The following is a 15,245-nucleotide window of genomic DNA, read 5'->3' on the forward strand; positions in this document are numbered from 1 at the left end:
TCTTGTGCGTTACTAAAGGTGTTCCTGTGCGTTACTAAAGGTGTTCCTATGCGTTACTAAGGTGGTGTTCCTGTGCGTTACTAAGGTGTTCCTGTGCGTTACTAAAGGTGTTCCTGTGCGTTACTAAAGGTGTTCCTGTGCGTTACTAAGGTGGTGTTCCTGTGCGTTACTAAGGTGTTCCTGTGCGTTACTAAGGTGTTCTTGTGCGTTACTAAAGGTGTTCCTGTGCGTTACTAAAGGTGTTCCTGTGCGTTACTAAGGTGGTGTTCCTGTGCGTTACTAAGGTGGTGTTCCTGTGCGTTACTAAGGTGGTGTTCCTGTGCGTTACTAAGGTGGTGTTCCTGTGCGTTACTAAGGTGGTGTTCCTGTGCGTTACTAAGGTGGTGTTCCTGTGCGTTACTAAGGTGGTGTTCCTGTGCGTTACTAAGGTGGTGTTCCTGTGCGTTACTAAGGTGGTGTTCCTGTGCGTTACTAAGGTGGTGTTCCTGTGCGTTACTAAGGTGGTGTTCCTGTGCGTTACTAAAGGTGTTCCTGTGCGTTACTAAAGGTGTTCCTGTGCGTTACTAAGGTGGTGTCCTGTGTCGTTACTAAGGTGGTCTGTGCGTTACTAAGGTGGTGTTCCTGTGCGTTACTAAAGGTGGTGTTCCTGTGCGTTACTAAGATGATGTTCCTGTGCGTTACTAAGGTGGTGTTCCTGTGCGTTACTAAGGTGGTGTTCCTGTGCGTGTTACTAAGGTGGTGTTCCTGTGCGTTACTAAGGTGGTGTTCCTGTGCGTTACTAAGGTGGTGTTCCTGTGCGTTACTAAGGTGGTGTTCCTGTGCGTTACTAAGGTGGTGTTCCTGTGCGTTACTAAGGTGGTGTTCCTGTGCATTACTAAGGTGGTGTTCCTATGCTTTACTAAGGTGGTGTTCCTGTGCGTTACTAAGGTGATGTTCCTGTGCGTTACTAAGGTGTTCCTGTGCGTTACTAAGGTGTTCCTGTGCGTTACTAAGGTGGTCCTAAGGTGCGCTTCATTTCCCTTGGACTTTTGGGACTATTTCATTGGTTCCGTTGTACCAGAAAAACTCAAGAGTGTGTTGTGTGTACCTGTTACTGAGCAGCTCTATGTCCGTGTTCTTGTCTCTCTCCATCTTGCAGTAGGTCTCTCTGTGTCTATGTGTCTCTTCCTCCAGGGTCTGATCTGCTCTGCCCTCCTGGTCCTTCAGCTGCTCCTCCAGCTCATGAACCCTGGGAGACAGAGAGACGCACAACATCGTCATTACACAAGTGTAATCCATATCAATTACAAGTCTTTAAAAAAAAACAGTGATTCAATCAGAGGCAAGTCGTCGACACTATCAACCACGCACCGTTTTAAAAAGGACATTTTCCTTGACGTTAGCAGAGATGGAACGTTACGGTAAACACTGCAGCTGTTAATCTCATATCTAAATGAGCTTTACATGTCAAGTGTCACTTGTCAACGACGACGTGTCTTTGATTGAATCTCGTTCGGTCTTTCTATTCTGAAGTTTACACTCATGTTATCTGATATTTAAAGTACTTCTGTGTATTTGAGTACTGCATTTTCAAAGACACAGCCCAAAACAAGTACTTCTATTTGAGTATTTGAATACTTATTGTAAAAAACTAAATAGTCTGCAAAATTGTATTTCAAATACTAAAATACACCGACTTAAATACACTCCTATGCATTTAACCCAGGTATTTGAAAATAGTATTTGAAATAAGTATCTGAAAATTCTATCAAATACTTTCCAAGTGTATATATTACAATATTGAAAATATATCTGAATACTTACTTTAAATTGATGTGAAAGTAATTGAGATATTTGACATACTATAGTATTTGAATCCAAGTCTGGTGTGTATACAGTATATCTCACCTGTGTACTAGCTGTGTGTTGCCCTGTTTGAGTTTACACTTGAGGTCTCCATTAGCCAGACTGTCATTCTCCAGCTCTGTCACCTTCTTCTCCAGGTAACTCACCTGAGGACAGACACATAGGTTCAGGTGAGACCAAAGAAACGCGACCCGATGCCTCCCGAATCAGCCAAGGAGTGGATTTGGGGTAAAGCCCTGTGGTAGTCTAGTATCCTGTCCTAGAGGTAAAGCCCTGTGGTAGTCTAGTGTCCTGTCCTAGAGGTAAAGCCCTGTGGTAGTCTAGTGTCCTGTCCAGGGGGTAAAGCCCTGTGGTAGTCTAGTGTCCTGTCCAGGGGGTAAAGCCCTGTGGTAGTCTAGTGTCCTGTCCTAGGGGTAAAGCCCTGTGGTAGTCCAGTGTCCTGTCCAGGGGGTAAAGCCCTGTGGTAGACTAGTGTCCCGTCCAGGGGGTAAAGCCCTGAGGTAGTCTAGTGTCCCGTCCAGGGGGTAAAGCCCTGTGGTGGTCTAGTGTCCTGTCCTAGAGGTAAAGCCCTGTGGTAGTCTAGTGTCCTGTCCAGGGGGTAAAGCCCTGTGGTAGTCTAGTGTCCTGTCCAGGGGGTAAAGCCCTGTGGTAGTCTAGTGTCCTGTCCAGGGGGTAAAGCCCTGTGGTAGTCTAGTGTCCTGTCCAGGGGGTAAAGCCCTGTGGTAGTCTAGTGTCCTGTCCTAGAGGTAAAGCCCTGTGGTAGTCTAGTGTCCTGTCCTAGGGGTAAAGCCCTGTGGTAGTAGTCTAGAGGTAAAGCCCTGTGTCCTGTCCAGGGGTAAAGCCCTGTGGTAGTCTAGTGTCCTGTCCTAGAGGTCCTAGAGGTAAAGCCCTGTGGTAGTCTAGTGTCCTGTCCAGGGGTAAAGCCCTGTGATAGTCTAGTGTCCTGTCCAGGGGTAAAGCCCTGTGATAGTCTAGTGTCCCGTCCAGGGGTAAAGCCCTGTGGTAGTCTAGTGTCCCGTCCAGGGGTAAAGCCCTGTGGTAGTCTAGTGTCCCGTCCAGGGGTAAAGCCCTGTGGTAGTCTAGTGTCCCGTCCAGGGGTAAAGCCCTGTGGTAGTCTAGTGTCCCTGTCCAGGGGGTAAAGCCCTGTGGTAGTCTAGTGTCCTGTCCAGGGGTAAAGCCCTGTGGTAGTCTAGTGTCCTGTCCAGGGTAAAGCCCCTGTGGTAGTCTAGTGTCCTGTCCAGGGGTAAAGCCCTGTGGTAGTCTAGTGTCCTGTCCTAGAGGTAAAGCCCTGTGGTAGTCTAGTGTCCTGTCCAGGGGTAAAGCCCTGTGGTAGGCTAGTGTCCTGTCCAGGGGGTAAAGCCCTGTGGAAGTCTAGTGTCCTGTCCTAGAGGTAAAGCCCTGTGGTAGTCTAGTGTCCTGTCCAGGGGGTAAAGCCCTGTGGTAGTCTAGTGTCCTGTCCTAGAGGTAAAGCCCTGTGGTAGTCTAGTGTCCTGTCCAGGGGGTAAAGCCCTGTGGTAGTCTAGTGTCCTGTCCAGGGGTAAAGCCCTGTGGTAGTCTAGTGTCCTGTCCAGGGGTAAAGCCCTGTGGAAGTCTAGTGTCCTGTCCTGTAAAGCCCCTAGAGGTAAAGCCCTGTGGTAGTCCAGTGTCCTGTCCAGGGGGTAAAGCCCTGTGGTAGTCTAGTGTCCTGTCCAGGGGGTAAAGCCCTGTGGTAGTCTAGTGTCCTGTCCAGGGGGTAAAGCCCTGTGGTAGTCTAGTGTCCTGTCCAGGGGGTAAAGCCCTGTGGTAGTCTAGTGTCCTGTCCTAGAGGTAAAGCCCTGTGGTAGTCTAGTGTCCTGTCCAGGGGGTAAAGCCCTGTGGTAGTCTAGTGTCCTGTCCAGGGGGTAAAGCCCTGTGGTAGTCTAGTGTCCTGTCCAGGGGGTAAAGCCCTGTGGTAGTCTAGTGTCCTGTCCAGGAGGTAAAGCCCTGTGGTAGTCTAGTGTCCTGTCCAGGGGTAAAGCCCTGTGGTAGTCTAGTGTCCTGTCCAGGGGGTAAAGCCCTGTGGTAGTCTAGTGTCCTGTCCTAGAGGTAAAGCCCTGTGGTAGTCTAGTGTCCTGTCCAGGGGGTAAAGCCCTGTGGTAGTCTAGTGTCCTGTCCTAGAGGTAAAGCCCTGTGGTAGTCTAGTGTCCTGTCCAGGGGGTAAAGCCCTGTGGTAGTCTAGTGTCCTGTCCAGGGGGTAAAGCCCTGTGGTAGTCTAGTGTCCTGTCCAGGGGGTAAAGCCCTGTGGTAGTCTAGTGTCCTGTCCAGGGGGTAAAGCCCTGTGGTAGTCTAGTGTCCTGTCCTAGAGGTAAAGCCCTGTGGTAGTCTAGTGTCCTGTCCAGGGGGTAAAGCCCTGTGGTAGTCTAGTGTCCTGTCCTAGAGGTAAAGCCCTGTGGTAGTCTAGTGTCCTGTCCAGGGGTAAAGCCCTGTGGTAGTCTAGTGTCCTGTCCAGGGGTAAAGCCCTGTGGAAGTCTAGTGTCCTGTCCTAGAGGTAAAGCCCTGTGTAGTCTAGTGTCCTGTCCAGGGGTAAAGCCCTGTGGTAGTCTAGTGTCCTGTCCAGGGGGTAAAGGGTAAAGCCCTGTGGTAGTCCAGTGTCCTGTCCAGTGGGTAAAGCCCTGTGATAGTCTAGTGTCCTGTCCAGGGGGTAAAGCCCTGTGATAGTCTAGTGTCCCGTCCAGGGGGTAAAGCCCTGTGGTAGTCTAGTGTCCCGTCCAGGGGGTAAAGCCCTGTGGTAGTCTAGTGTCCCGTCCAGGGGGAAAAGCCCTGTGGTAGTCTAGTGTCCCGTCCAGGGGGTAAAGCCCAGGGGGTAAAGCCCTGTGGTAGTCTAGTGTCCCGTCCAGGGGTAAAGCCCTGTGGTAGTCTAGTGTCCTGTCCAGGGGGTAAAGCCCTGTGGTAGTCTAGTGTCCTGTCCAGGGGGTAAAGCCCTGTGGTAGTCTAGTGTCCTGTCCAGGGGGTAAAGCCCTGTGGTAGTCTAGTGTCCTGTCCTAGAGGTAAAGCCCTGTGGTAGTCTAGTGTCCTGTCCAGGGGGTAAAGCCCTGTGGTAGTCTAGTGTCCTGTCCAGGGGGTAAAGCCCTGTGGAAGTCTAGTGTCCTGTCCTAGAGGTAAAGCCCTGTGGTAGTCTAGTGTCCTGTCCAGGGGGTAAAGCCCTGTGGTAGTCTAGTGTCCTGTCCAGGGGGTAAAGCCCTGTGGAAGTCTAGTGTCCTGTCCTAGAGGTAAAGCCCTGTGGTAGTCCAGTGTCCTGTCCAGGGGGTAAAGCCCTGTGGTAGTCTAGTGTCCTGTCCAGGGGGTAAAGCCCTGTGGTAGTCTAGTGTCCTGTCCTAGAGGTAAAGCCCTGTGGTAGTCTAGTGTCCTGTCCAGGGGGTAAAGCCCTGTGGTAGTCTAGTGTCCTGTCCTAGAGGTAAAGCCCTGTGGTAGTCTAGTGTCCTGTCCAGGGGGTAAAGCCCTGTGGTAGTCTAGTGTCCTGTCCAGGGGGTAAAGCCCTGTGGAAGTCTAGTGTCCTGTCCAGGGGGTAAAGCCCTGTGGTAGTCTAGTGTCCTGTCCTAGAGGTAAAGCCCTGTGGTAGTCTAGTGTCCTGTCCAGGGGGTAAAGCCCTGTGGTAGTCTAGTGTCCTGTCCAGGGGGTAAAGCCCTGTGGTAGTCTAGTGTCCTGTCCTAGAGGTAAAGCCCTGTGGTAGTCTAGTGTCCTGTCCTAGAGGTAAAGCCCTGTGGTAGTCTAGTGTCCTGTCCAGGGGGTAAAGCCCTGTGGTAGTCTAGTGTCCAGTCCTAGAGGTAAAGCCCTGTGGTAGTCTAGTGTCCTGTAAAGCCCTGTGGTAGGGGTCCAGGGGGTAAAGCCCTGTGGTAGTCTAGTGTCCTGTCCTAGAGGTAAAGCCCTGTGGTAGTCTAGTGTCCTGTCCAGGGGGTAAAGCCCTGTGGTAGTCTAGTGTCCTGTCCAGGGGGTAAAGCCCTGTGGAAGTCTAGTGTCCTGTCCTAGAGGTAAAGCCCTGTGGTAGTCTAGTGTCCTGTCCAGGGGGTAAAGCCCTGTGGTAGTCTAGTGTCCTGTCCTAGAGGTAAAGCCCTGTGGTAGTCCAGTGTCCTGTCCAGTGGGTAAAGCCCTGTGATAGTCTAGTGTCCTGTCCAGGGGGTAAAGCCCTGTGGTAGTCTAGTGTCCTGTCCAGGGGTCCAGGTGGTAAAGCCCTGTGGTAGTCTAGTGTCCTGTCCAGGGGGTAAAGCCCTGTGGTAGTCTAGTGTCCCAGGGGTCCAGGGGGAAAAGCCCTGTGGTAGTCTAGTGTCCCGTCCAGGGGGTAAAGCCCTGTGGTAGTCTAGTGTCCCGTCCAGGGGGTAAAGCCCTGTGGTAGTCTAGTGTCCTGTCCAGGGGGTAAAGCCCTGTGGTAGTCTAGTGTCCTGTCCAGTGGGGGTAAAGCCCTGTGGTAGTCTAGTGTCCTGTCCAGGGGTAAAGCCCTGTGGTAGTCTAGTGTCCTGTCCTAGAGGTAAAGCCCTGTGGTAGTCTAGTGTCCTGTCCAGGGGTAAAGCCCTGTGGTAGTCTAGTGTCCTGTCCAGGGGTAAAGCCCTGTGGAAGTCTAGTGTCCTGTCCTAGAGGTAAAGCCCTGTGGTAGTCTAGTGTCCTGTCCAGGGGTAAAGCCCTGTGGTAGTCTAGTGTCCTGTCCTGTCCAGGGGTAAAGCCCTGTGGTAGTCTAGTGTCCTGTCCAGGGGTAAAGCCCTGTGGTAGTCTAGTGTCCTGTCCAGGGGTAAAGCCCTGTGGTAGTCTAGTGTCCTGTCCAGGGGGTAAAGCCCTGTGGTAAAGCCCTCTAGTGTCCTGTCCTCCAGAGGTAAAGCCCTGTGGTAGTCAGTGTCCTGTCCAGGGGTAAAGCCCTGTGGTAGTCTAGTGTCCTGTCCAGGGGTAAAGCCCTGTGGTAGTCTAGTGTCCTGTCCAGGGGGGGTAAAGCCCTGTGGTAGTCTAGTGTCCTGTCCAGGGGGTAAAGCCCTGTGGTAGTCTAGTGTCCTGTCCTAGAGGTAAAGCCCTGTGGTAGTCTAGTGTCCTGTCCAGGGGGTAAAGCCCTGTGGTAGTCTAGTGTCCTGTCCCAGGGGGTAAAGCCCTGTGGTAGTCTAGTGTCCTGTCCAGGGGTAAAGCCCTGTGGTAGTCTAGTGTCCTGTCCAGGGGTAAAGCCCTGTGGTAGTCTAGTGTCCTGTCCTAGAGGTAAAGCCCTGTGGTAGTCTAGTGTCCTGTCCAGGGGGTAAAGCCCTGTGGTAGTCTAGTGTCCTGTCCAGGGGGTAAAGCCCTGTGGTAGTCTAGTGTCCTGTCCAGGGGGTAAAGCCCTGTGGTAGTCTAGTGTCCTGTCCAGAGGTAAAGCCCTGTGGTAGTCTAGTGTCCTGTCCAGGGTAAAGCCCTGTGGTAGTCTAGTGTCCTGTCCAGGGGGTAAAGCCCTGTGGTAGTCTAGTGTCCTGTCCTAGGGGGTAAAGCCCTGTAGTCTAGTGTCCTGTCCAGGGGGTAAAGCCCTGTGGTAGTCTAGTGTCCTGTCCAGGGGGTAAAGCCCTGTGGTAGTCTAGTGTCCTGTCCAGGGGGTAAAGCCCTGTGGTAGTCTAGTGTCCTGTCCAGGGGGTAAAGCCCTGTGGTAGTCTAGTGTCCTGTCCAGGGGGTAAAGCCCTGTGGTAGTCTAGTGTCCTGTCCAGGGGGTAAAGCCCTGTGGTAGTCTAGTGTCCTGTCCAGGGGGTAAAGCCCTGTGGTAGTCTAGTGTCCTGTCCAGGGGTAAAGCCCTGTGGTAGTCTAGTGTCCTGTCCAGGGGTAAAGCCCTGTGGTAGTCTAGTGTCCCAGGGGGTAAAGCCCTAGTGTCCTGTCCAGGGTAAAGCCCTGTGGTAGTAGTGTCCTGTCCAGGGGTAAAGCCCTGTGGTAGTCTAGTGTCCTGTCCAGGGGTAAAGCCCTGTGGTAGTCTAGTGGTCCAGGGGGTAAAGCCCTGTGGTAGTCTAGTGTCCTGTCCAGGGGTAAAGCCCTGTGGTAGTCTAGTGTCCTGTCCAGGGGGTAAAGCCCTGTGGTAGTCTAGTGTCCTGTCCAGGGGTAAAAAAGCCCTGTCCAGGGGTAGCCCTGTGGAAGTCTAGTGTCCTGTCCAGGGGTAAAGCCCTGTGGTAGTCTAGTGTCCTGTCCAGGGGTAAAGCCCTGTGGTAGTCTAGTGTCCTGTCCAGGGGTAAAGCCCTGTGGAAGTCTAGTGTCCTGTCCAGGGGTAAAGCCCTGTGGTAGTCTAGTGTCCTGTCCAGGGGGTAAAGCCCTGTGGTAGTCTAGTGTCCTGTCCAGGGGTAAAGCCCTGTGGTAGTCTAGTGTCCTGTCCAGGGGTAAAGCCCTGTGGTAGTCTAGTGTCCTGTCCAGGGGTAAAGCCCTGTGGTAGTCTAGTGTCCTGTCCAGGGGTAAAGCCCTGTGGTAGTCTAGTGTCCTGTCCAGGGGTAAAGCCCTGTGGTAGTCCAGTGTCCTGTCCAGGGGGTAAAGCCCTGTGGTAGTCTAGTGTCCTGTCCAGGGGTAAAGCCCTGTGGTAGTCTAGTGTCCTGTCCAGGGGTAAAGCCCTGTGGTAGTCTAGTGTCCTGTCCAGGGGTAAAGCCCTGTGGTAGTCTAGTGTCCTGTCCAGGGGTAAAGCCCTGTGGTAGTCTAGTGTCCTGTCCAGGGGTAAAGCCCTGTGGTAGTCCAGTGTCCTGTCCAGGGGGTAAAGCCCTGTGGTAGTCTAGTGTCCTGTCCAGGGGGTAAAGCCCTGTGGTAGTCCAGTGTCCTGTCCAGGGGGTAAAGCCCTGTGGTAGTCCAGTGTCCTGTCCAGGGGGTAAAGCCCTGTGGTAGTCCAGTGTCCTGTCCAGGGGTAAAGCCCTGTGGTAGTCCAGTGTCCTGTCCAGGGGTAAAGCCCTGTGGTAGTCCAGTGTCCTGTCCAGGGGTAAAGCCCTGTGGTAGTCCAGTGTCCTGTCCAGGGGTAAAGCCCTGTGGTAGTCCAGTGTCCTGTCCAGGGGGTAAAGCCCTGTGGTAGTCTAGTGTCCTGTCCAGGGGGTAAAGCCCTGTGGTAGTCTAGTGTCCTGTCCAGGGGGTAAAGCCCTGTGGTAGTCTAGTGTCCTGTCCAGGGGGTAAAGCCCTGTGGTAGTCCAGTGTCCTGTCCAGGGGTAAAGCCCTGTGGTAGTCCAGTGTCCTGTCCAGGGGTAAAGCCCTGTGGTAGTCTAGTGTCCTGTCCAGGGGGTAAAGCCCTGTGGTAGTCCAGTGTCCTGTCCAGGGGGTAAAGCCCTGTGGTAGTCCAGTGTCCTGTCCAGGGGGTAAAGCCCTGTGGTAGTCCAGTGTCCTGTCCAGGGGGTAAAGCCCTGTGGTAGTCCAGTGTCCCGTCCAGGGGGTAAAGCCCTGTGGTAGTCCAGTGTCCCGTCCAGGGGGTAAAGCCCTGTGGTAGTCTAGTGTCCTGTCCAGGGGTAAAGCCCTGTGGTAGTCTAGTGTCCCTGTCCAGGGGTAAAGCCCTGTGGTAGTCTAGTGTCCCGTCCAGGGGTAAAGCCCTGGGTAAAGCCCTGTGGTAGTCTAGTGTCCCGTCCAGGGGGTAAAGCCCTGTGGTAGTCTAGTGTCCTGTCCTAGAGGTAAAGCCCTGTGGTAGTCTAGTGTCCTGTCCAGGGGGTAAAGCCCTGTGGTAGTGTAGTGTCCTGTCCTGTCCAGGGGGTAAAGCCCTGTGGTAGTCTAGTGTCCTGTCCAGGGGGTAAAGCCCTGTGGTAGTCTAGTGTCCTGTCCAGGGGGTAAAGCCCTGTGGTAGTCTAGTGTCCTGTCCAGGGGGTAAAGCCCTGTGGTAGTCTAGTGTCCTGTCCAGGGGGTAAAGCCCTGTGGTAGTCCAGTGTCCTGTCCAGGGGGTAAAGCCCTGTGGTAGTGTAGTGTCCTGTCCAGGGGGTAAAGCCCTGTGGTAGTGTAGTGTCCTGTCCAGGGGGTAAAGCCCTGTGGTAGTCCAGTGTCCTGTCCAGGGGGTAAAGCCCTGTGGTAGTCCAGTGTCCTGGCCAGGTGGTAAAGCCCTGTGGTAGTCCAGTGTCCTGTCCAGGGGGTAAAGCCCTGTGGTAGTCCAGTGTCCTGTCCAGGGGGTAAAGCCCTGTGGTAGTCTAGTGTCCTGTCCAGGGGATGGAGTAGGCTGTTAGGCCTGAAATAAAACTCTTATATGAAAGAGGTGTTTTTAATTGTGGGATAATAATAATCATAGCAGTTCATTTACAGAGTAAAATGTATGTTTCGGGGGGTACGGTTCCTTGAGTGTGTCTGTACAGTGTGTGTTTACCTTCTCAGTAATGTCCACATCACAAGAGTCGATGGAGTCTCTGAACAGGTCCTCTGTGCTTCCCTGACTGCTGCTAAAAGCACTGTGGTTGTGTTGGAACAACTGACTGTAGAGGGGAGGAGGAGGAAGAGAGGAGAGGAGAGGAGAGGAGGAGGAGGAAGAGAGGAGAGGAGGAGGAAGAGAGGAGGAGGGAGGAGGAGGAAGAGGAGGAAGAGAGGAGGAGGAAGAGAGGAGAGGAGGGGGAGGAGAGGAGGAAGAGGAGAGGAGGGGGAGGAGAGGAGGAGGAGGAGAGGGAAGAAGGAGGAGAGGGAAGAAGGAGGAGAGGAGACGAGGAGGAAAATAGGAGAAAGAGAGTAGAAAGGTGAGGAAGAGGGGGAGGAGGAGAGGAAAAAGATGAAGAGGTGGGTAATTAACTGTGTGATTAATTTTTTATCTAAAATGTTTCCCAAAGTTTAAGAGGGAGATAAGAGACTAAAACAACTGAACATCAGTACAGTCTCTCCCTCTACCAGCCACCTGATCCATCAGTACAGTACAGTCTCTCCCTCTACCAGCCACCTGATCCATCAGTACAGTACAGTCTCTCCCTCTACCAGCCACCTGATCCATCAGTACAGTACAGTCTCTCCCTCTACCAGCCACCTGATCCATCAGTACAGTACAGTCTCTCCCTCTACCAGCCACCTGATCCATCAGTACAGTACAGTCTCTCCCTCTACCAGCCACCTGATCCATCAGTACAGTACAGTCTCTCCCTCTACCAGCCACCTGATCCATCAGTACAGTACAGTCTCTCCCTCTACCAGCCACCTGATCCATCAGTACAGTACAGTCTCTCCCTCTACCAGCCACCTGATCCATCAGTACAGTACAGTCTCTCCCTCTACCAGCCACCTGATCCATCAGTACAGTACAGTCTCTCCCTCTACCAGCCACCTGATCCATCAGTACAGTACAGTCTCTCCCTCTACCAGCCACCTGATCCATCAGTACAGTACAGTCTCTCCCTCTACCAGCCACCTGATCCATCAGTACAGTACAGTCTCTCCCTCTACCAGCCACCTGATCCATCAGATAACCCCAGTACAGTCTCTCCCTCTACCAGCCACCTGATCCATCAGTACAGTACAGTCTCTCCCTCTACCAGCCACCTGATCCATCAGTACAGTACAGTCTCTCCCTCTACCAGCCACCTGATCCATCAGTACAGTACAGTCTCTCCCTCTACCAGCCACCTGATCCATCAGTACAGTACAGTCTCTCCCTCTACCAGCCACCTGATCCATCAGTACAGTACAGTCCCTCCCTCTACCAGCCACCTTATCCATCAGATAACCCCAGTACAGTCTCTCCCTCTACCAGCCACCTGATCCATCAGTACAGTACAGTTCCTCCCTCTACCAGCCACCTGATCCATCAGTACAGTACAGTCCTCCCTCTACCAGCCACCTGATCCATCAGTACAGTAGACCTGATCCTCCTCTACCAGCCACCTTATCCATCTGTTGTAAAAAGATCTCAGTAGTCTCTCCCTCTACCAGCCACCTGATCCATCAGTACTGTAAAAAGATAAACAGGAAAACCAGCCACCTGATCCATAGATTGGTTTATAACCAGCCACCTGATCCATTTATAACACAGGGCATGGTACAGTCCCTTGGTCCTATAACACAGGGCATGGTAGAGGATCCAGTAACACAGGGCATGGTAGAGGGTTGGTTTATAACACAGGGCATGGTAGAGGGTTGGTTTATAACACAGGGCTGGTTTATAACACAGGGCATGGTAGAGGGTTGGTTTATAACACAGGGCATGGTAGAGGGTTGGTTTATAACACAGGGCATGGAAGAGGGTTGGTTTATAACACAGGGCATGGAATAGGGTTGGTTTATAACACAGGGCATGGTAGAGGGTTGGTTTATAACACAGGGCATGGTATAGGGTTGGTTTATAACACAGGGCATTGAATAGGGTTGGTTTATAACACAGGGCATGGTAGAGGGTTGGTTTATAACACAGGGCATGGAATAGGGTTGGTTTATAACACAGGGCATGGTAGAGGGTTGGTTTATAACACAGGGCATGGAATAGGGTTGGTTTATAACACAGGGCATGGTAGAGGGTTGGTTTATAACACAGGGCATGGAATAGGGTTGGTTTATAACACAGGGCATGGAATAGGGTTGGTTTATAACACAGGGCATGGTATAGGGTTGGTTTATAACACAGGGCATGGTAGAGGGTTGGTTTATAACACAGGGCATTGAATAGGGTTGATTTATAACACAGGGCATGGTAGAGGGTTGGTTTATAACACAGGGCATGGTATAGGGTTGGTTTATAACACAGGGCATGGTAGAGGGTTGGTTTATAACACAGGGCATGGAATAGGGTTGGTTTATAACACAGGGCATGGTAGAGGGTTGGTTTATAACACAGGGCATGGTATAGGGTTGGTTTATAACACAGGGCATTGAATAGGGTTGATTTATAACACAGGGCATGGTAGAGGGTTGGTTTATAACACAGGGCAAGGTATAGGGTTGGTTTATAACACAGGGCATGGTAGAGGGTTGGTTTATAACACAGGGCATGGAATAGGGTTGGTTTATAACACAGGGTATGGTAGAGGTTTTTTTTATAACACAGGGCATGGTAGAGGGTTGGTTTATAACACAGGGCATGGTATAGGGTTGGTTTATAACACAGGGCATGGTAGAGGGTTGGTTTATAACACAGGGCATGGTAGAGGGTTGGTTTATAACACAGGGCATGGTAGAGGGTTGGTTTATAACACAGGGCAAGGTATAGGGTTGGTTTATAACACAGGGCATGGTAGAGGGTTGGTTTATAACACAGGGCATGGAATAGGGTTGGTTTATAACACAGGGTATGGTAGAGTTTTTTTTTATAACACAGGGCATGGTAGAGGGTTGGTTTATAACACAGGGCATGGTATAGGGTTGGTTTATAACACAGGGCATGGTAGAGGGTTGGTTTATAACACAGGGCATGGTAGAGGGTTGGTTTATAACACAGGGCATGGAATAGGGTTCATTTATAACATAGGGCATGGTAAAGGGTTGGTTTATAACAGGGCATGGAATAGGGTTCATTTATAACAGGGCATGGTATAGGGTTGGTTTATAACAGGGCATGGAATAGGGTTGGTTTATAACATAGGGCATGGTATAGGGTTGGTTTATAACAGGGCATGGAATAGGGTTGGTTTATAACAGGGCATGGAATAGGGTTGGTTTATAACACAGGGCATGGTATAGGGTTGGTTTATAACAGGGCATGGTATAGGGTTGGTTTATAACAGGGCATGGTATAGGGTTGGTTTATAACAGGGCATGGTATAGGGTTGGTTTATAACACAGGGCATGGTATAGGACTGGTTTATAACAGGGCATGGAATAGGGTTGGTTTATAACATAGGGGATGGTATAGGGTTGGTTTATAACAGGGCATGGAATAGGGTTGGTTTATAACACAGGGCATGGTATAGGGTTGGTTTATAACACAGGGCATGGTATAGGACTGGTTTATATCACAGGGCATGGAATAGGGTTGGTTTATAACACAGGGCATGGAATAGGGTTGGTTTATAACACAGGGCATGGTATAGGGTTGGTTTATAACACAGGGCATGGTATAGGGTTGGTTTATAACAGGGCATGGTATAGGGTTGGTTTATAACAGGGTATGGTATAGGGTTGGTTTATAACAGGGCATGGTATAGGGTTGGTTTATAACACAGGGCATGGTATAGGGTTGGTTTATAACACAGGGCATGGTAGAGGGTTGGATTATAACATAGGGCATGGTAGAGGGTTGGTTTATAACAGGGCATGGAATAGGGTTGGTTTATAACACAGGGCATGGAATAGGGTTGGTTTATAACACAGGGCATGGAATAGGGTTGGTTTATAACACAGGGCATGGTATAGAGTTGGTTTATAACATAGGGCATGGAATAGGGTTGGTTTATAACACAGGGTATGGTATAGGGTTGGTTTATAACACAGGGTATGGTAGAGGGTTGGTTTATAACACAGGGCATGGTAAAGGGTTGGTTTATAACAGGGCATGGTATAGGGTTGGTTTATAACAGGGCATGGTATAGGGTTGGTTTATAACAGGGCATGGTATAGGGTTGGTTTATAACACAGGGCATGGTATAGGACTGGTTTATAACAGGGCATGGAATAGGGTTGGTTTATAACATAGGGCATGGTATAGGGTTGGTTTATAACACAGGGTATGGTATAGGGTTGGTTTATAACACAGGGTATGGTAGAGGGTTGGTTTATAACACAGGGCATGGAATAGGGTTGGCTTATAACACAGGGCATGGTAGAGGGTTGGTTTATAACACAGGGCATGGAATAGGGTTGGCTTATAACACAGGGCATGGAATAGGGTTGGCTTATAACACAGGGTATGGTATAGGGTTGGTTTATAACAGGGCATGGAATAGGGTTGGTTTATAACACAGGGTATGGTATAGGGTTGGTTTATAACACAGGGTATGGTATAGGGTTGGTTTATAACATAGGGTATGGTATAGGGTTGGTTTATAACATAGGGTATGGTATAGGGTTGGTTTATAACAGGGCATGGAATAGGGTTGGTTTATAACAGGGCATGGTATAGGGTTGGTTTATAACAGGGCATGGAATAGGGTTGGTTTATAACAGGGCATGTTATAGGGTTGGTTTATAACAGGGCATGTTATAGGGTTGGTTTATAACAGGGCATGGAATAGGGTTGGTTTATAACACAGGGTATGGTATAGGGTTGGTTTATAACATAGGGTATGGTATAGGGTTGGTTTATAACAGGGCATGGTATAGGTTTGGTTTATAACAGGGCATGGTAAAGGGTTGGTCTTATAGTAAGGACAGGGCTGAGTGGGACTGGGAGCCGAGGATGAGCATGGACCAGGGTTCAGGCAGGTTTAAAATCCTGGCTGGTGAACGGGGTCAGGGTGGAGCAGGGTTAGGACAGGTTTAGAAGCCTGGCTGGTGAACGGGGTCAGGGTGGAGCAGGGTTAGGACAGGTTTAGAAGCCTGGCTGGTGAACGGGGTCAGGATGGAGCAGGGTTAGGACAGGTTTAGAAGCCTGGCTGGTGAACGGGGTCAGGGTGGAG

General features: G+C 50.9%; 1 protein-coding gene across 1 annotated transcript in view; it reads right to left on the reverse strand.

Annotated features, from left to right (window-relative positions):
- The window catches only part of LOC135568328 (rab11 family-interacting protein 4A-like), a 52,393-nt gene that overhangs the window by 10,463 nt on the left and 26,685 nt on the right, over positions 1-15,245 (reverse strand). The window contains exons 6-9 of the mRNA XM_065015204.1: positions 11,555-11,572; positions 10,091-10,192; positions 1,888-1,991; positions 1,088-1,228 (exon numbers count right to left, since the gene is read on the reverse strand). Coding sequence (XP_064871276.1) covers positions 1,088-1,228; positions 1,888-1,991; positions 10,091-10,192; positions 11,555-11,572 — 365 coding nt within the window. The remainder of the gene's footprint in view (positions 1-1,087; positions 1,229-1,887; positions 1,992-10,090; positions 10,193-11,554; positions 11,573-15,245) is intronic.

Source organism: Oncorhynchus nerka, unplaced genomic scaffold (genome assembly GCF_034236695.1).
Source record: "Oncorhynchus nerka isolate Pitt River unplaced genomic scaffold, Oner_Uvic_2.0 unplaced_scaffold_1621, whole genome shotgun sequence".
Lineage (NCBI taxonomy): Eukaryota > Metazoa > Chordata > Actinopteri > Salmoniformes > Salmonidae > Oncorhynchus > Oncorhynchus nerka.